The sequence below is a fragment of the Amphibalanus amphitrite genome, unplaced genomic scaffold (assembly GCF_019059575.1).
Source record: "Amphibalanus amphitrite isolate SeventyFive unplaced genomic scaffold, NRLGWU_Aamphi_draft 000177F_arrow, whole genome shotgun sequence".
Lineage (NCBI taxonomy): Eukaryota > Metazoa > Arthropoda > Thecostraca > Balanomorpha > Balanidae > Amphibalanus > Amphibalanus amphitrite.
Window position 1 is genome coordinate 744,139 of NW_024881672.1, and position 20,762 is coordinate 764,900.

Sequence of the window (20,762 nt, forward strand, 5' to 3'; positions counted from 1 at the left end):
GAGACCTGACGGCGAGGGCCTCGGTCTGGGCCTCTGCTCTCCTGCCAGTCGGATGGTGAAAGAAAGTCGGCTATGGTGTGAATATAGGTACTATGAACTCAGTTCGTGTGATGCGATACAGCCTACCACTCTACATAGGTAACCGATTGCCTGTGAAAAGTGGAACATCATTCTGTAGTCAACTGTATTGTGTAGGCCGCTCTGTATATCCATGATCATAATAACCATGATACTTTATGATTCGCTAATCCTGCACCCCTCGGTCTTTTCGTTACCCTCTAACCCGCCGGTGAATTCCCACATCTCTAACCCGACAGGTTGTCGATGTGTCAGCGCGCGAGCCGTGTCGGTTTGCGGCGGGCTCTATTACCAGTCCTCTAACCGCCAGCTGCGACCACAGCTGCGGGTCGGAGCGCAGCGCCAAACAGCCACAGACAGCCCGACCCGACCGCCACCCACCGGTCGCGGGGAGGGCACCCGGGGGCGGGAGAGGGTAGGGGTTAACCTTCGCGGGCGCGCGGGTTTACCACATGTCCGCGGCTGAAAGTGAAAAGGGGTGGAGCGGGACAACCCGCTTGAAAGTTTGGCCCCTTTGGAATGTAGTGTCGCGGAAATTGCGCAATGTGCAGCGCTAGCTTACGTGACCCAGCATTTTATACCGCATTTGAAGCTTTTACATCAATTTATCTCGTGACTATGGAACTTGTGCCATATACATATGGTATCGTCGGGAGCTGCTTTTAATGTTTTTTTACCAGTTTTGAAGTGAGCTGAGCTTAAACAACGAGCGCAGGTATAATACAGATAAACTCGTAAACATGCATGACCCTTGCATGATAAATAACACGCATGCAATGTCACGTAACTGGGGACTCCCGTGGGATTCCTTTCCAAGGTAGCAGTCATCTGCTTCTTGTTGAACACGTTGAACATCATCATGTTCCCTAACCAGTGGTAAATCCCTGAGTCTGGTCAGCGCCCCTCCGCATCGTTCTCAAAACATCGTGATGATGGAGCAATTCATCAATTCACCACCCTCTCCGTGACGAAATATCAGCCACTGATCGGGGCCCCGCCAACCGGAGCCACAGCGCAGCGGCGGTGCCGATGGGTCACGTCCTGGTATCATGCAGACAAGAGCTAGTGTTGTTTTCTGAAAGCCACGGACAGGCTGACAGCGACTGCCCTGACAGACAGACAGATCGACGGCCGGCGTCCTGAAATACTGTCAGATGACAGACAAGAGCTGGCGTAACGAGAACGACAGACAGCCATCGACAGACTGACGGCCGGCGTCCTGACATACTTGTCAGATGACAGACTGGCCGCCGAGCTCAGAGTCCCTACGCTGACCTTTGTGGAGCACGCACAGCGCGTGCGCACTGCGCGCCTACTGCAGATTGGTATGACAAAGCAGCTCCAGCTCTCATTGCTACGTGTAAAAAGTACACTGCCTTCTCGTAAGAACAGTGTTGTCGCCATTGTGCAGTACTGGGACTTGTTTTGGTGTGTGTGGTCAGGCAATGTTCAGTTCTAGCACTCACCGTTGTGGAGGACTCGCACGTTGTTTTGGTGAGCGTGGCAGACCAGCTCAGCGTCGATAAAGTCAAACAGCACGATCGTTGTGAGCTTCTTCCAGTCGAACGTCAGCCACGTCGACTGGGTTGTGTTCAGGACGAACGCAAATACCTGCCGGTCAAATGGGTTCAATAATTTGAGCGCCGCTCAATAATTAATGATCGTTATGCATGATTCACAAAATGAACACATTACAACTGCATTGAGTCATAGGCAGTCGATAGAGTTTACCATTTACAATAAACATTTGACAATCTTGACTGGTGAAATTATATTTTGTCATTTTTAGTAGAATGAAGACTACGTGCGCCGGGAACCCTGTCCCTGTCAATACACAATGTTCCCCACCCTCAGCTGTCATCGTGCCGATCAGTGAATAAGACATCAATCGATTTGACGCAGATGTTATCAGCTTTTTTATCGTCCCCGATGTTTTACCAACCATAAAAACAAGACTACATCGAAAGGCGAGCGGGTCATATTTGAAAATGTCAATCGTAAGTACCCAAATCCAAATGGTGAAGTCCAAATCGGACTCCCTGTTCCAAACGATATAGATAGACCCTAATGTACCCATTCCAAGCGAATATAATTATTTATTTAGTACACTCTTAACCCGCCTCCGTACACCTGTCTACGATTCTCTTCGCCAGTTTTTGCCTTGCTTCGCCAACTCTCTTCGGTACCTCCCGGTCGCCGCGCGACCGGTCACCTTAGTTTGCCGCCCTCGACCTTCAGCGAACAAACCTCGTTCGAATGCAAAACTAACGCCTCTCTTTCTTCCATCCACTAATCAGGAACACCCTGTCGAAACAGGCTCTCCGCCTTGTCTGTAATCTGATGGCGCGGTGTCGACAGTCAGACAGGACGAACTTCGGACCGGCGCGAGCTGCCGGGGCACTGGCCGGGCGGCGCCGCGACCGCATGCAACAGCACGTGACCCGAGCGGGGCGAGTGGGCAACTTTTCAACAGCTGGAGCGGACGCTTTAAATGTTACATGCAGGGTGGCGAAAGCTCACGTCCGCAAGCCAGTGTGATGTGTGAGTGATGCTTCGAGTTTGAGTGGATTTCCGGACTCCGGTTGCGTGGTGTGAAAATGCTACTTTCGGGAAAGGTAATAAATTTAGGCATCTTATTGGCCACGCAGTCGCCGGTGTTTACACCCAGCCATACACTACGTAAATTTCACTACGAGGTTATGAGTATGTGCATTTATAAACGGCAGTAGGATGTAACGACTGCACTGAGGCCAAAGTTGGGTCACGGATGGACTCTGCAGCTCATAACAACTAACAAGCATGTACGAAAAAAGCAAACCAGTCCGAATGTGTTTACTCCACTCTTTATACATATTTTAGACCAGTAACTCACGAAATAAGGAAATAGCTCGACATGGACGGTCGACTTTCCATGGACTCGGCCTTCAGATACCGCCGCTGCGTTCCTGCCGCCCTCACCATCCGCCGTTTATTGCACACCAGACGGCTCCGAGGGCGGTACAGATGAGCTAGTGCAGCTCCGCCCGCAACGCTCGGCCGGGAGGTCCAGAAATCACGGCTCGCTTCACGAGGCCATTCGCCGTGAAATAGCCTGCCAGACGCTCACAGGGCTGCTTTTCGCTCGATTTGACCTTCAGGTCTGCATGAGCAGCATAGGGAGGGGTCGTTTACGGCGAGGAAGGCATGCGCTCTTCACTATTATGTAATTATTATAAAGCAAATTTGTTTATTTTGGGAGAGCATCACGATGAGTGCCGACATGCCTCGCGGTTCCTGACAGCCTCTGTTACAGTGTGTTTATGTAAGAACTCGACAGAACGGGAGCGAGCCACAAGATGGATGGGTTAATAGTTTCTTAATTCAGCAGTAAACTGCGATCACTGGTCACTGGCTGGGGTATTGTATTGGTTAGGGCTCTGAGCGATTCAAGGAAGGGGGAGTTATTATGGAATATTTGCGCCTCGCAGCCCCCGTAGTCCATCAGCCTTGCAACTAAAAAAACAAAACAAAACGCACCGCTCGATGCTGAGCAAGAAGCCAGAGGTGCACACCTAATTCAACCCCTCGAAAGGCCATAGAACTTCGACTGTTACCCACGGTCGCCCCTTCGTACCAGCATTCCTCAGACATAGAAAACACGACAGAGCACATACCGAGTGGTTACGCTATCCGTCTGACAACTCCGCATGTCTGTGGCACAAACAAGTGACGACACTGGGCCTCCAGAGTCCAGTCCGCCCTCCCGCGTCCAAAGGAGAGCCGCCCATCCAGCGTATCTTTTCGAGATAAGGCCGTCACAACTTTGTGCCATAGCTGGATAAGAAACTAGCTGGATAACACCCGAGTGTATCGTTCAGAGATAGGCGGACGACGCTCCCAGAATAGCCCCGCCCCGGTCAGCGGTTACATGGGCACCGAGACTAAACAACCAACAGGGGGCCGTGGGTGACGGAGTGTGTACCACTGATCACTCGGAGGCACGCGACCAGACAGGACACTTACGCTATCATGCAGCCGCCGACGCCCCAAGTACACACACTAGCTAATCGGTCCGGTCTAGGGCAACGGGTCCAAGCGTTGACCCTTTTGAGGGCGGTATTGGAGTAATGCGCACTAACCCCATTGAGACGGTGGAGGACGGCGTGGCGTGGCGCCCGTGATGGTGTAAGTTTTAGAGAAATTTGCATATGTGTGTATATCAGTCTTTTACGCCTGCCAACTCCAGTTTGACATGTGTATGTTCAGTCTGACACAGGAGATGGTGTCAAGACAATAACATCAGCGGAACATAAACAGAAATGACATCAAAGAAGTCCCAGACTTGCTAGTCACTTTTGCGGAACGATCGCTAAAAACTGTATCCTACCATTACCAACACAAGTGTCCTGTTCAAATACGAACAATGATTTAGGAATACAAGTGATAAAATAAAGACGCAGAATCGAATTCATGACAGAATAAACACTAAACAGACATCCTTATGTGCAAGCACATTAGATAAAGAGGAAAACAAGGGCCGTTGACGACTGTTTGGACGAGATTAGAGAGCACACTACATATTCTTAAGAAAGGTCAGCTTTCCTGTTTCAGGAATAGTCCGGAAATGCGCGTGTCTCTCTCAGGAACCGATGTTGTCGGCCCTGCGTCAAGGCCAATAATCATCGCTAACTGGACCGAAAATATCTGCAGACGCTGTAATGGACAGCCGACAAAACATGGGCAGCGCCATTCGTGAAAGAGCTTGCAGGAATTTCCTGAGAATCAACGTAAAAAGCACCATTTCTAGGTCCGGCTTGATTGCTTTATTTACATAATACGGAGGCGCAGTAGGGTTCGATTATTGAAGGCAACGGAAACCATTTATGTAAAGCAGGGTTGTGCTCGACTCAAAAAAATTTGCCGACTCGACTCATCATTCAACTTCAGAATGCCCTGACTCAACTCTGACTCAAACAAGGAGCTGATTTTTTCCCTTGACTCAACTCATGACTCAAGCGGCTCAATTAAAATATGAGTTGACTCAAACTTGACTCAAATTTTTTGTTGAGTCAAGTGTGTTGACTCAAAATTGACTCAGATAAAAAAGTTGTTGAGTGGGGGGGGGGGTGAAAAAAATCCGGCAGCAGGTCCAGGCCTAAGTTGTTAAGCGGGGGGGGGGGAGAATGAAAAACTTATACCTACTATATATTGTTTCACAGATAACAGTAGTACTACTGTTATCTGTGATTGTTTCTAAAAAGTTGAGTCAGCTGACTCATGTTCCTAATTGTTCTTGACTCAACTCAATGTCAAAAGTTATTTTACGGACTCAACTCTGACTCAACTCAACACCTTAATATTTTTGTCCGACTCAACTCTGACTCAACTCAACAGCTCAACATTTTATCCGACTCGACTCAAATCTGACTCATTTGAGTCAGAGTTGAGTCAAATTTCTGACTCGACTCATGAGTCAAGCACAACCCTGATGTAAAGTCGACGCCGTCCTTGCAACATATATCTCGTAAAATTGAAAATAGTTTTTTTCGCGTCCTTGTGACGGAAAACCCTCCTCAATATGTAATTCTCTACATTAAATCCCTCTCAGTATCATCTCAGTATCTTCTGAAGCACGTCAACACCTAACAGGTGATATTGACCCGTTCTTTTCCATAAGCATGATTTCCAAATCGGTCACTCGCCACAACACATTTTGCCTTCACAGTGGTGTAAATCTGAAAAGCATCTGCTGGCCTCACCTCGTTGACCTCAGTTTTGGGTTTGAACAGGGGCCGGCACCAGTCGGCCAGCGAGCACACGCAGGGCGCCGTGGTGGGTGTCGGCGGCGGCGCCGGGGTCACCTCGTCGCGGCTGAAGAAGAACACGGCTGACGCTGCCGGTCGCGGGCCGGCCAGGGTGACCGCCAGCAGCAGCAGCAGGGCCGCCGGTCCGGCGCACACTCGGCGGTCCAGCATGGTCGGCTGAAAAATAACGCCGGGGGTGAGCGGCAGAAAAGCTGTAAGAAGCAAGAACTTTGGGCTACTTTTATCTAGCTAGCTACATCTTTACACTGGTGGTTGGATTAGGAGAATGATTTATAATCATCAGACCTGAGGTCTTTCCGGCGCGGAACGGAAAATTCAAAGTGATTGGGGGCCAAAACGATTTTCATCGATCGTAGCAAATTGTATAGTAGGGGAAGTTGGGGCAATGCCGGAGTTGGGGCAAAGCCGAAATTCGAGATATTTCGAAAACCGTAAGACATGGATGCCACCTGTCAGTGATGCTCTGAAGCTTTTTTTTTTTTTTTTTTTTTTCTTCTAAGATAGTCCGTTACCCATGATCAGGTAACCAGGAGTGCCCCCTCCCACAGTCCCGGCGACGCACAGAGACCTTACTTTAACACCAGGTAACATAATAAATTGATCAAGTCGCGGCACTCCCTGCTAAGAAGTGGAAAATATAAATAAAATATAACGCATGCAATACTACTAAAAAATGTTAGTAAGTACGCCAAAAAGGAGGAAAGTAGTCATTGCCAAGTGAAGCAAAATGACTGCCCACTATACCAACACAAGCAACTATCATTTATACCAGTGTTAGTAATTAACGCAATACGCATTCATACTCAATGTGGGGAAAAGCATGCCTGGTCATGTTCTTGCAAGGTTATTTTTATTGCCGAAACCCTTGGCTCCGTCCGGCTAAGCTAGGCTTGTTGCCAGACAGAACCTCAGGAAACAGCACGGACTAGAGTATTTTAAGAATTAGTACAATAAGTTGTATAGATGTCAATGTAGGTAATGCATGTAACCTACATTCAATTTGCATATTTACCATAAGGCAAATATGCAAATTGAAATAGACAATGATTGAGAAGGGTGGTACACAAGGATTTATTGTAGTTGGTATTTAAAATAGGTATATACGAATCGTTAAGTTGTGTACGTGCATGACATGCACATACGTACATACATGCATATGCATATGTATCAAGTACGCGAAACATACACATATACATACACACACGACACATATGCATCCCACAAACCAAAGTGGGTAATATGTACTATTTCCAACGCAGAGTACACCGTGGAAATAGCACATATTTATACAAACCCCTAACGATATACGAACAGTATAGCTATACACAATATATAGGTAGGAATAATGTTTGTCGCTATGAGGTTGATTATTCTTATTATTGTTTTGATTGTTCATTAATAGTTCATATTTATCTTAAGTGTTGTATGAATCAACAAAGTGTCTGCGTATCACCTTCTTTATTATTTGTTTTGAAGATGGAATATGATTAACAGTTGTGAAAAGAGGCGCAACAATGCTATTCCATAATCTAGGACCTAGAAATCTGATAGTAAATAGTCGGTAGTTGCGATTAGAGAAGGGCTGGTTGAAGTGAGTGGTACGCCTCGTGCCGGCATGGTTTTCGGGACTCAAATCAAACAGGTTGTTAATTGTTTCTGGAAGTTGTTCTTTAATAAATTTGTGCATAACAAGAAGCATATGAGATCTCGCTATATCAGTTATCCTTAATAAGTTATATTTTTTGAAAATAGGCACAGAGCTCTGAGGTGGGTAAACTCGTTCAATTAGTCTGACAGCTCTCTTTTGTAATATGATGAGTTTTTCTAACTGAGCATGGTAATTATTTCCCCAAACGATACAGCAATAGTTAAGATATGGAAGAATTAGGGCATTATACAAAAGGAGGGTCGTTCTCTTATCAATATAGAAGCGTGCTCTTGCCATTATTCCGATGTTCCTGCTAACGATATTTGATGTATAGTCTATATGTTTTGTGAACTTCAATGACTTATCGATGAAGACTCCTAAATATTTGATAAACTCTTTCTCTTTAATTTCAGTTGAATCAAGTACTACGTTTACTTTTAACCCTGAAGACTGAGTTGCATAATGCTGTGTGAAAGTTTTTGTGCCGTTTAGAGAAAGAAAGTTTGCATGAAACCAGTTACTGACTTTTTCAGTAACTTCATTTACAGTTCTTTGTAGGCTATGTATGCATTTATCTTTAAATATGATTGCAGTGTCATCTGCATAGGAGAGGCAAGTTACGTCAGGACTGATGTTTGGTAAATCATTTATATATAATATAAATAACAGAGGACCCAAGATCGATCCCTGTGGAACTCCCATAGTAACATTTTTGACAGATGAGTATGCTTTTCTTATTTTCACACATTGCTTCCTTTCTTGCAAGTATGAAGATAATATTTGTTGTGATTTGTGTCTTATACCATACCTTTGTAGTTTTTGTAGTAGCAAATCAATGTGCACCGTATCAAAAGCTTTTCTTACATCTAGAAATAAGCCGAGCGCAAAGTTGCCCTCTTCAAAGGCTTTAGTAATTATATCTTGTAGAAGAAGAATCGGCATATAAGTTGACTTTCCTTTTTGAAAACCAAATTGATTACAGTGAATAATGTTGCTTCGGTTAAGATGCTCAATGAGCCTTCGGTATATTAGTTTTTCAAGAATTTTTGAAATAAAGGGTAAAATGCTAATTGGTCTATAATTACCCACTTGCTTTTTATCGCCATCCTTAAATATTGGTTTGATGATTGCCACTTTAAGGGGTGATGGAAATTCAGCTTTGCTCAAACAGGTGTTCAAGAAGTAGAGTAAAGGATTTAGTATGGCCTTGTATGAAGCTTTAAACAATTTAGAGTTAATGTTGTCGATACCAGCACCGACATTTTTCAGTTTATTAACTATATCGATAAGTTCTTGTTCATTTGTAAGAGTTAAATCCATTTCTTCATGCACGAATGGTACTTCGCTCAGTGGGTCAAATGGTGAAGGTGGTATCCTTTTCCTTAAAGTTTCACCTATCTCGGAAAAGAATTTGTTAAAGGTTTCTGCAATATTTTGATCATCAGTTACTGTTTTGTCATTGCCATCTGAAACTTCGCAAGGAATGTCATCAGTTTTGTTGCCAGTGTTTATCAAAGATTGTATAGTTTTCCATGTTTCTTTGGAGTTGCCAGAGTTTTTATTGAACTCATTAATGTAATACAATCTTTTGGCAGACCTAATGACGCGCGTGAGAATGTTCCGATATTGATTGTACTGAGTTGTATTATTATGTGAAGGATTTTTTAGCTTATTTTTAAACAACTTGTTTTTTTGGGTAATAGAGGTAAGAATAGCTGGAGAGATCCATGGCATCCTCGGATGGTCTTTCCTGGTGAATCTTTTTGTGTAAGAGAAGGCTGTTATACCATTGTTGTATGTTTCAATTATTTTGTTTGCCATGGTATTAGTACAAGTTTCTTGATAAATATTTCTAAGTTCATTTGATATATAGGATTTGAATTCATCAATCTTCCTATAATCAAATATCTGTTGCTCATTTGTCAATTTTATTTGCTCCTTAGCAGTGTTTATGTGAACATTTAGAGATGCATAGATAGGAAAGTGATCGGATAGATCACTTAGGATAATGCCCGAGTGTGCCACCCTTGTCAAATCATTGCAGAAGATGTTGTCGATAAGAGTGTGAGATGGGTGGCAGGAGCGTGTTGTTTTTGAAATGGTAGGGAAAAAGCCATGAGACAGTTGGTTATGTAGAAAAGCTTGAACAGCTGGATTGGATCCAATTGAGAAAAGATCAAAGTTAAAGTCACCAGTAATCAAAGTGACCTTGTTAAGATTGTTAAGCCAAATGAGTAGTTTTTCAAGTTCTTCATTGAACTGATGTTTGTCAGTACTAGGTGATCGATATATTTGACATATGATGAGACAAGTATTTTGAATTTTAATCTTTGTGCAAATAACCTCAGCCGTAGTGAATGTAGGACTGTCTAGGCATTCTGGGGACAGATAACTCAGACTGTAGATTGCTGAGCCTCCACCCGCACCAGCTGATCTGCTACAGAATGCAGCCTGGTAGCCTGGCAAATTGTAGCACTTTTCAATATTTTTGGTTAACCATGTCTCAGATATGGATATAACATGCCAAGTAATCGCAGTGTCATTAAGAAGGCTGCAGAGATCATCTAATTTATTGACCAAAGATCGTGCATTTACATGTAATATGTTCAGCTGCTTGTCTGTGTTGCAATTTATAGTTTTGTAAACACTGCTAGGCATATCAAATGAACAGTTCGTTCTTATTTCTTCATACTTTCGATATGGAAATATGCCATTGGTTTCGTCATTGCTTTCATCAAGAGAAAAAGGATCTAAAGTTTTGTTTAGTGGGATGTCTATCATAACACTAAGAGCAATGAAGATAGAGCAAAGGGTTTCAAATCACATGGAATCAGGTTCAGAGAGAGAGACAGGGAGAGAGAGAAAAAAAGCCTTCGAAAGTATGGCAGCAGGCAAAGAAACCCTACTATTGTATCATTTTTTTATATTTTAATTAGAGGCAAACACCTATCACTGTATATTCTCTAACACAATGATAATAATCAGGGCGCCATCTAGAACCATTTAGTTGAAGTGAAAGATAAGTATCTTTAATAGATGTCGCTGGGGTGCTGTGGCCCGGCCCCACCACCAAGGCTGAATCCTCCCAAAGAAGGATGAAAATGACTAGGTAGCATATGAGGAGAGGAACACGAGGTTTGATAAGTACATGTTTGCTTAATTTATCAGCTGAGTATGTGACTAGAATAGTGTTATGTTCATGTTCAGTAATTCAGTTTTTTTTTCTTCTGGATGCTGGCTGTATGGGAGCATCTTGTTATTATTATTATTATTATTACTTACTTTTGTATTATAGATTATTCTGTGAAGATTTGCCCCCAAAACCAGGCTATATGCTTGTCAGAAGCATAAGCTCAGCTGATATATCAGCAGAGGCCAAGTAGCAAAGGACTGAACTGACTCATTTTACAATCACACATAGCGCCCACACATACTGTAAAACCAATCCGTTTGCTGGATTGAGGCATGTTGCCATGCTCATTCACTCATTAAAACATCCTGTCTCCAAACAGGGATCACATATATACAGATAAAACTGCCTGTCTCCAGGCATGGGGAGGGCATACACACATATAAAACAGCCTGTTTCCAGGCAAGGCGCACACTCACACAAAGCCTGGAGGCTAACCACTCACACTCAGTCCAGGCCACACTACCTCATCCATGATTCAGCCATGAGCCGAGCAATCTGCCAGCCACCCGGGGGGAGGGGGGAAATCTTCAACACAATTTGAGATATTATTGGTGTTGCTGCAACCTATGCAGCATTGTCACAGCAGTGCTACATTATGCTGGTAAGGTGTGGAATTGTGTAAGTGCATTATGTGCAACAGTGAGAGATGCATATGTACCTTGAATTGTACATATGCATCTCCCCATTCAATTGCATTGTACGTGAACAACACAATTGACCAACTGTACTGCACATACACAGCAACAGTCAATGCACCATACATTTCATCAGTTATTTGCAATGTGTTACTTTTAACTTTACACTCAGCTCCTGTAGTAGGTAGGTAGTAAGGGATGAATGTGTTTAAATTTACTTCAAAGATTTGAGGGATGACAAGGATTGAACTAAGAGGTCTACAGACCAGACAAGTGAGGATGCGAAAGCAAATTGGGAAAAGAAGCCCAGAGAGGCAGCGCCGAGCCACAGCAACCCTATGTTCAAAGGAATTTATTATGTTGAGCTATAAGCAATATTGAAATGATTTCAGTAAATCATATGACGTCAGGTGACATATAATTCTATTTTTCCCACACTTACTTCTTTAGGGCAGCCTGACGAGTCAAGGGACCAGCAGCCTTCTTGTTCCTTTCTACCACCAGACTTTCCAGGCTTTCTGTTTTGTTGAGGACATTGCCTGCTGGGATCTGTTCAAAGGTTTGGGAAATCAGGAATCTGCCATGGGAAGAGTTTCCACGGGCACCAGTATAGGAGAGGGCATCGGCATCACGCATTGCCTGGATGATTTCTTCCCTGGTGAAGGAAGGCTGGATGCGGGCATATCTCTTGTCCTTAGAATCCCTGGCCAGGATGATGCCATTTTTGGAGTGGTAGTTGATGACATGATCATTGTTTCGCTTCATGTCTGAAAGAATTTTCACCTGTTTGGCACGCCTGTCAGTCAAGTTTTCATGAATGATGACCCCTGCAGCCTCCGTTTGGTTGAATTTAGCCTGGTACACTTTGTTCCTATCATCCATGTCCTGGAATTTCACTACCACCCTCTTCTTGTTTCTCAGGCGGTGACAAGCCACCACTTCTCCCTTCATGTCCACCTTTAACTTTTCCTTGATAACTTTGATCGCCATGGCCCTAGTCTCGTCAGTGGATTCATCTTTCTTTGGCTCTGGGACTCCCTCCCCACTCAGAATCAAACACGATTTCCTGGAGTACTGCTCTACCTCATCAATGGTGTCCTCTAATTTTTTGACAGCCTTGTGAAGCTCAGAATTTTCTTTTTTCAGGTTTTCATTCTCTACCTTCAGCTGAGCTAACTCTTTTTTGACACCCTCCATCTCCTTACTCACGGCCTCAGCTACAATAGCTTTAATCTCCTCCATCTCCCTCGCTGAACCCCAAAATCAATCACAAAATCAAAAAAGACACAAAGAAATTATGAGAAAAAAGCAAAAAAGGACAAAAGTGAAAAGCAAAAACTGGTAAACTATCAAATACACCCAAAAAATCGAATCGAATCTACGCGTCACAATCGCCACGAGGAGACACTTCCGCGCTCGACCAAGGTCAGACCGGGAATGACTAAGTGACTACAATTATCGCATGTTTGTTACGAGTCGTCATTCGGAATACTTCGACTGTGAGGGCGCCAAGAGCGTTTTCAAGGTACGTTTCCCTTGTACTACATGCGCCTTTGAAGCTGCATTTCTTACTCATTATGCTACCGTTTGTCTGGCCAATTCGGTCAAGTAATCTTTAGCATGTCTTTGCATAAGTGTGCTGCCTATTTGAAATTTATACAGCGCGTTGAAAAGTTATGGGCCTGCAAATGAAAGTATGTCTGGCTGGGGTGATGCCGAAAACGTGCGATTACGCACGTGTTAAAAGCACGCTACGTGGACTTTACTGCTGTAGAATAGCAACGCGTATTTTTAGTCAAACAAATTACACTTTCAACCGACACAACGGCCTGTTACCTATAAGGAATGATTTACCTGGCATTTTCTTATTATATCACACAATTATAACTTCCAGTGTGCACCGCGTCCTCAAGCTCTTAAAACGCGTGTCAGCTTTGATGAATTCTGGATAAAGTTTGAGATAAAATGGCAAAACATCAATGTCGGCATTCCCCGTAGATCATTTCTCCCATTTTCGGCTTTCCCCGCAGTCCGGGGCAACGCCGAAAAAGTCACTTGTTTGATATTTTTAGTTTGTGCACTTAACGGTATGCAAATTCATCAAATGCGCCTGGTATGTATGAAAGGCAAAAGACTGGCCTCTCGAATGACGCCAACAAGAATAGCTTATGTTGTCTACCTTGCGTGCTACGGGCGTCAGAAAAAAGTCTTCGGCGTTCCCCCAACTTCCCCTAATCAGTGCAGCTAACTACAGCCGACACCGCCGAGAATACGGCAACTGCACAAGTGTACAACATGTGTGCTCTCCGACACATGATATCCTTCATCATTGTTGATTGATAAATAATTATCTTGATTGATTTGTAAAATATCAAACCAAATACATTTATGTGACAATGTCTTTGCAAAATCTTACATCCGCACGGCGCACCGCCGAAGTACGTCCAACTATTGTCACGCGCATATCGGAAGTGGCGTCTGTTCCGGCCGTCGGCACGTGACCGGATGGCGCCGTTCGTCTCGTGCGCCGGGTCCGTTCGCCTCCTCGTGCGCCGGGTCCGGTCCCGTGCGTCCATCGGGTGACCACCGACGACGTGTCACATTACACCGCGCGGGCCGGCCAGCCGCCTGATACTGATTCATCAGTGTATCCTACTCCCACGTGATTTAGCCAAATGGTTCGTATCAAACGTCACACCACGCGATATAGTGACACAGAGAGGCACAGTCAATGGTCATTGGTCATCAGCGTTATTCGGGGATTTACCACCACCCTTTCCCTCATCAGTGTCCTTGGACCTCTACATACATGACTATCTCTGATGGTACTACTCCATTGATAAAGAGAGGCGATGACCGCAGTTCCGTTCAAGGGTACTGGCTCGGCGCGGCCGTGGGAGCCACTTCCGTGCGGGTGGGGCGATAAGCGACATACAAGGACCGAGTGAAAGGGATTAGCCCCCCGGCTGAGTGGATCAGTGACATGAAAAGGGTACCCAGCAGGGGGTCGACGACCGGCGACAGGAACCGGCGTGGTTTGGCGGAAACTGCGCAGTTGGTCGGTCCTCGCGTATCTCTGACATGCTTGACTGTCGGGGAGACATAACATATGCCGGATACAGTTAACACGGGATCCAGGCGTATGATTGCATTACACTACGAGGAAAACGGGTGACCCCTCATGCACGGGACGTTCGGTCAGCCGGTGGGAGCTGACGGGAGATGTGACGTGCCATCGACTTGCTGACGATTTACAGAATAACAAAAATTACCAATAAAAATAGATGGATGGTAAACGTATATGGTTAAAAGTAGTGTTTTACAGCAGGCGAAGTAAAAAGCTAATATATCTTCCAAATAGTCCCATATCAGCTATAAACACCAGTAAAACGCCTTTTGGGCGACCAACGGAGCGAGCGAGAGGATGGGCCTTGCACGTGCGAAATTGCGAGGGGGTACCTCCAACTAATTTGTGCACTGCACCCTACTAACCGGTCTTTAGCGATGTGCCAAATTTCAGCGCAATCGGCCTAGCCGTTCTCGAGATCTGGAAGCGGCACACTGCACGTGCGCACGTGCAAGCGGGGTCCAAACTGACTTTTGCACGGCACCCTACTAACTGGTCCCCAACCGTGTACCAAATTTGAGCGCAATCGGCCCAGCCGTTCTCGAGATCTGGGAGCGCCCCCTGCACGTGCGCACGTGCCGTTGCACCCCAACCTTAACACATGCAGATGAATTGTCTGATGGAGACCTAACTGTGTACCGAGTTTCAATTCAATCGGCCCAACCGTTGTGCCGTTATTGAGGTTGCAATTTTGGGGGTTCTTAACCCGCGCCCGGCTGGGGGTCCTGGATTTCCACGCCCTGCTGGGGGGGGGGGGGGGTGTTTGAACACCCCCCCTTGTAACTCGGCTCCTGGGCCACGTAGCGATACGCGGAAGGCGGCGTTCGAAAGAGCGTCAAAAATAATGACGAAATCACTTCGGTCAATTTTTTGGTCAGGTCAAAGGTCAGGTCACCAGAGGTCATTGAAGGCAAAATTTCGCCGATTTCCAGGTCGAATGTCGAAAATTTCCAAGAAGCCAACGCATAACTCGGGAACCAATAGAGCTACAGCGCCGCGGAAAAGCGCATTCGATAGCCCTATTAACGCCCTTTCTGAGTAATTCTCTCAGATTTGACCTAACGTCAACGGTTTTGCCTGCAGGGGGCAAAAACTGCAAAAATAGCCGATTTTTTCGGAAACAGTTTTTCGGCAACAACTTTTGACCCAAGCCTTGTACGAGCTTACTTTTACCGGCATCGTGTTCCTCTCGTCAAGACGCATCGAATGAACTATAACTTGACCTTGAAAGGTCAACTTGAAAAATTGACCTCAGGTCAAGGTCATGACCTGACCGGAAAGGGTCATGTTGCATATCAGTCGATCCGTATCGTCGAGCTGAACACATCTAAGGCGTTTTCATCGCTCTAGCATGCCTCTATCAAAAGTTATTTGCGAAAAACTGTTAGATACCATTCGTGACCTAAGATGACCTCAGGGCATAAACAGGGGTCACGGACACCATTTTCATGTTCAGTGTGTCTAAACCACTTGTAATTCAGTGTTTGGGAGTGTTTATAATGTCTTCCGTCCAAAAGAGGCGCATTTCAATTTTCTCCCATTGACTTATAATGGGGAGGTCGCAAAATTGACCTGACCTTAGGTCACCGATATCAAAATTCCGAGATATACATTTTATAGATACTGTTACCCTTATCAATCGCTGAAAGTTTCAAAGCGATCGGTCACTCGGTGTAGCTATGACAGACATTGAAACTTTTTATGAGGTGAGGTCACTTCAAGTGACCTGGTGACCTGACCTTGAATGACCTTGGTCTGAAATTTTCACAACATGTGTAGAATTGATGTATGATAAGGTGTACCAAAAACGGCGGCGCGGAGCGCCGCCGTTTTTGAGATATTCGCGAAAAACCACAAGGGGGGGGGGGTGTTCAAACACCCCCCCCCAGCAGGGCGCGGGTTAAAAAATGTCCAACTTTACCACGCGCCACGTGCGGTGGTTGGCAAGAACGCATGGTGGCCATCACACCACAGAACTTTTACGTCCAAGTGACATTCAGTAAAGAAGACCGCTTGTCAATCGGATGTCCCGTTCCTAAGATATTAGCTTTTGAAGAGCGTCCCCACGGCCGGCCGGCCGGCCGGCCGGCCGCTCATACTCAGGATTTTCCCTTAATTCAGTATGAGACTCCGCTCGCTTCGCTCGCTCCGTAATAACCAGTATAGCGCCTTTTGGGGCGACTAACGGAGCGAGCGAGGGGGTGAGTCTTGCACGTGCGAAATTTCGAGGGGGTACCTCCAACTGACTTGTGCACGGCACCCTACTGACCGGTTTCTAGCGATGTGCCAAATTTGAGCACAATCGGCCCAGCCGTTCTCGAGATCTGGGAGCGGCACCCTGCACGTGCGCACGTGCAAAATGGGTCCCAACTGACTTGTGCACGGCACCCTAACTGGTCCCTAACCGTGTACCAAATTTGAGCGCCATCAGTCCAGCCGTTCTCGAGATCTGGAAACGACCCCTGCACGTGCGCACGTGCAGCAGCACCCCAACTCTGGCACATGGATATGCAGTGCCTAGTGGGTGCCTACCTATATGCCAACTTTCAGCGCAATCGGCCAAGTAGTTACCGAGATATTGCAACAATTACAAAACTGACACCTCTTCGTTTTGCACGTGGCACGTGCATAAGGGGTCACCCACATGCATTGGGAATAGTCCAATACTTGGTAGAAGGAATGAAGCTACCCTACAAAAATTACCGCGTGTAAATCGGTCAAGTGGTTGCTGAGATATAAGCCTCGCAAAAGCGTCCGCACGGCCGGCCGGCCGGCCGGCCGGCCGCTCATACTCAGAAATTTCCGTTAATCTAAGGAAAGACTCCGCTCGCTTCGCTCGCTCCGTAACAATCTTCAATTCAAAGATGTTTAAGATTCAAAATTTTAGCTCTTGCATTATTAAGAAATTGCCAATTTTGTGCATGCAAGATTTACGGCTTTCTGGATTTTCCCCGATCCCTTTATTTTGCAAAACGGGAATGCGTGGCCCAAACGCCCTTTTTGTCATGTGTGGTACGTTTTCCTTCGATTTCTTGTGATACAAAAATCGTGTAGCGTACGGCTTGATGCGTCGGTTCTCGTTAATTATTGGGACCATTGCCGTTCACCTTGCGCATCATGCACGCTTATATATAACACTGTGTGAAAAGGCAAGTCAAAACTTTTATAATTCGATTACGTATGCAACGACCATGTCTTCGCACCACAAACCCACGTTAGATCGGGGTAAATGATAGCAATAGCAGCACTTCCGTTTCACAATACTGGACATAAAATAAACAGCCGCAAATGTTGAATCGGAAATTTAAAACGCGCTCACTATTACCCAGCTTACATCGTGACGTGTTGCCGCGCAGGTGCGCCTGTATAGTGTATATGTCCGACCGGTGTAGCAGTGACAGAATCGGCTACGGAAGGCCCTGTCAGGGCTTGTGAAAGATTGCTATCACACCAGGCTTCAGCACATGTGGACCCACGACTCACGATCCACGACCTATGATGGAGACTGAGACGATCTATTGAGTAGAACGGGCGTCAATGCCGGCGGATCGGTGCCTTACGCTAGCGCTCTGGCAATGTAAAGTTAATGTGCATCGATGGGGGCATAATAACAAATATGGAAGATAAATACGCATTTAGTAAGCTAAATCTTGTATCAGAAATTAAAAACGAAAAAGAAGCATAGCTTGAGTTAATTTTTTTTTGGCACATTTTCATTAGGCATGCCTTTGTGTGCAGGTCATCGTTCATCGACAACACATTTCGTCAAAAGTCATGATTGAAACTCTTCGGCGTGTTATCCCACAAGGCACTAGCCAGTAGCCACAGTTGTCTGTAAGCACGTGCCGGGCGGTATTTCTCTTTAGTCGCCATTGTGGCGTCACTATGGTGGTATGTCAAATTGTCACATGTCAGTTCGAGTTGTCATTACGTGCGTGAAATGTCGCCATAGTGACATTTCTTACCTACTAGGCGCGGCTACAAACTATACTATAAAGGTCAATATTAGGGAAGTTTAGGAAATGCTTTTCTGACACATTTTGCTGGAAATTGTTAGCTATTTGAAAAAGAAAAAAAACAATGGGACCAGCGCGCCAGCCTCCTTACAAAAGAAGGTCTACAAAAGGAGCCGAAGCATTTGTGACACCGGCACTGTTTGTTCAGATGCCAACCAGACACACCAGACACGAAGAACCCAAAGCCACCTGACGTCCGGCCTTCTGCCACATGTTATTGGTTACGATCATTAGGATAAAGAGCCGACAGCTACGCTACTCCATTCGAATCGGATAGGTCTATAGGAGTCTGTTTATGCGACTTGACATATACCGACACGACTAGGCATGGGTAAGATAGGTACAGGGACCCGCAGTTGCTACTGTACAGCGACCCTGAGTAAATTGTCCCAGCACCCTCACAGGGAACAAGGATAAGCTGTCAGAGGGTACTCACAGGAAACCTCAGATGCTCTTGTACAGGGACCAGCAGTCGATATCAATGTTATCGGTTGTTACTGGACAGGACAGACGGTTAGATTTGGGGTTCGTGTACAGTAGCAACTGCGGGTCCCCGTACCGACCAACTAGATAGGCCTCATCCAAAATCGAGTATCAACTTTTTCAAGATAGACCGAGGAAGCAGTTCTCAAAACATTGCGTCACAGTTCACAGCTAACCACTCAGCAGACTGCCCCCCAAATCGATAGGTGATAGGCCTGACCTTCCCTCCTTCCCCTCACTCACCTCGGGGCTCAGACGGCAGATCACGTGTCTCGCGCCGCGCTCCGCCACGGCACCACGCTCTCAGCACGCGTGCTCTGCTTTGACTGCCGTCGCCAGCCACCGTCCCGAGCCTGCGCCACCCCGCCAGCCAGGCACGCCGGCCTGCGCCGCTCCGACCCGAGGCTCAGCACCGACGGTGTTCGACAGCATGCCTGCCACCTGGTGAGCGGAGTGGAAAATATCTGAACTGTCAGTACCGGCTTTGGCCGTCAGATGTCGGGCAAGGAAAATCAGAGCGGTACGGGCTACGGCCAGCGCCAGGGAGAAACTCTATCGTCGTCTCTATCCACAGAACCAGCCCATCTGGCGTCCTCATCCGTTATTGTGCGACGCGGCCAGGACTGACGAGCATCCCGCCGGACAAACGAGAGTGGCACTTGGTAGCTTCTTTTGTAGAAGCAGTGACGGATCCAATGGTCGGGGGAGGTCGCATGGGTCGTGACCCCCTTGGGGCTCGATGACACCACAAGCCTGCGCCAAGGGGAGTCAACCGAATTTGATGTACTGTGATGCATGTGATGGCATTCGGTGAGCTAAGCATATCCTGCAAGTTTGAATTAAATCGACGAATAACTTTAATTTTCATGAACAAAATAGTGCATTTTTAGTGCCATTTTGACAATGTACAAGTTTTTGTGACCTCGTGACCTAACCTGATGTCACTGGAACTCAAAACTCCCAGGTCATGTGACACATAGATGCCCCAAGTCGTCTCTGAAATTTGGTGGCGCTATGTGCCATTGCACTCACGCTATCGACGAAGAGCTCTGTCATTCCGTTGCCGATAAACGATAACTAGTCCAATTTTCCCCCTGACCTTGCACCGTTTTTTGTGACCGGGGCCTCGTTTCATAACGCAAGTCCGTAACTTACGGCGGCTTTTGGTCTTGTATTGCAAGCGCATGTGAAGCGATGCCGATAGTTTGAACCGTTGAATTTATTTATCTTGCAAGCAAGAACAGGAGGGAGAAGGGGAAATAAATTTATCGCTTCACATGCGCTTGAAATACAAGCCCAAAAAACGGCGTAAGTTACGGACTCGCTTTATGAAACGAAGCCCTGGTGACCTAACCTGAAAAGACTGAGACTTGAAATTTTCAGGATAAGTGCCAAAAGGCTGCCCCAGAGGGTATGCAAAATTTGGCGGCGCTACGCGCCGCCGTTTTTACGTTATAACGCAAAAAATATTCGCAAATATATTTGCGAAAAACCTTGGGAGTTGCATCATCCTCCCTCGCCGGACGAGGGCTAATTTGCATAGGACTAGATACCTAATTCTGAAATAACATTTACTTCTTATTTTCCCACAATCAGTCAAATGTAGTTGGGTAGAAGCATCTACTGACAGCTGTGGATTACACTTCCTATTCCCCAGCTCTGAAATCCGCAACCGATGACTAAATCAGAATTCAGAATGTCAATGCCAAATGTCAACGCAAATGTACATTGGCGTGTCCTGCGCTTGCCAAAAATCATCATCGAAAAGCTTCCCGGAT

General features: G+C 45.9%; 1 protein-coding gene across 4 annotated transcripts in view; it reads right to left on the bottom strand.

Annotated features, from left to right (window-relative positions):
- LOC122383939 (di-N-acetylchitobiase-like) overlaps positions 1 to 19,384 on the bottom strand; it is a 67,763-nt gene extending 48,379 nt beyond the window's left edge. Inside the window, exons 1-3 of one of the 4 annotated variants that reach the window (XM_043370825.1) lie at positions 19,228 to 19,384; positions 5,817 to 6,038; positions 1,545 to 1,689 (exon numbers count right to left, since the gene is read on the bottom strand). In XM_043370825.1, the coding sequence (XP_043226760.1) occupies positions 1,545 to 1,689; positions 5,817 to 6,032 (361 nt within the window). In that variant the 5' untranslated portion in view covers positions 6,033 to 6,038; positions 19,228 to 19,384. The other 3 variants (XM_043370827.1, XM_043370824.1, XM_043370826.1) reach the window with 3 other exon arrangements.
- Between the last annotated feature and the right edge of the window lie 1,378 nt (positions 19,385 to 20,762).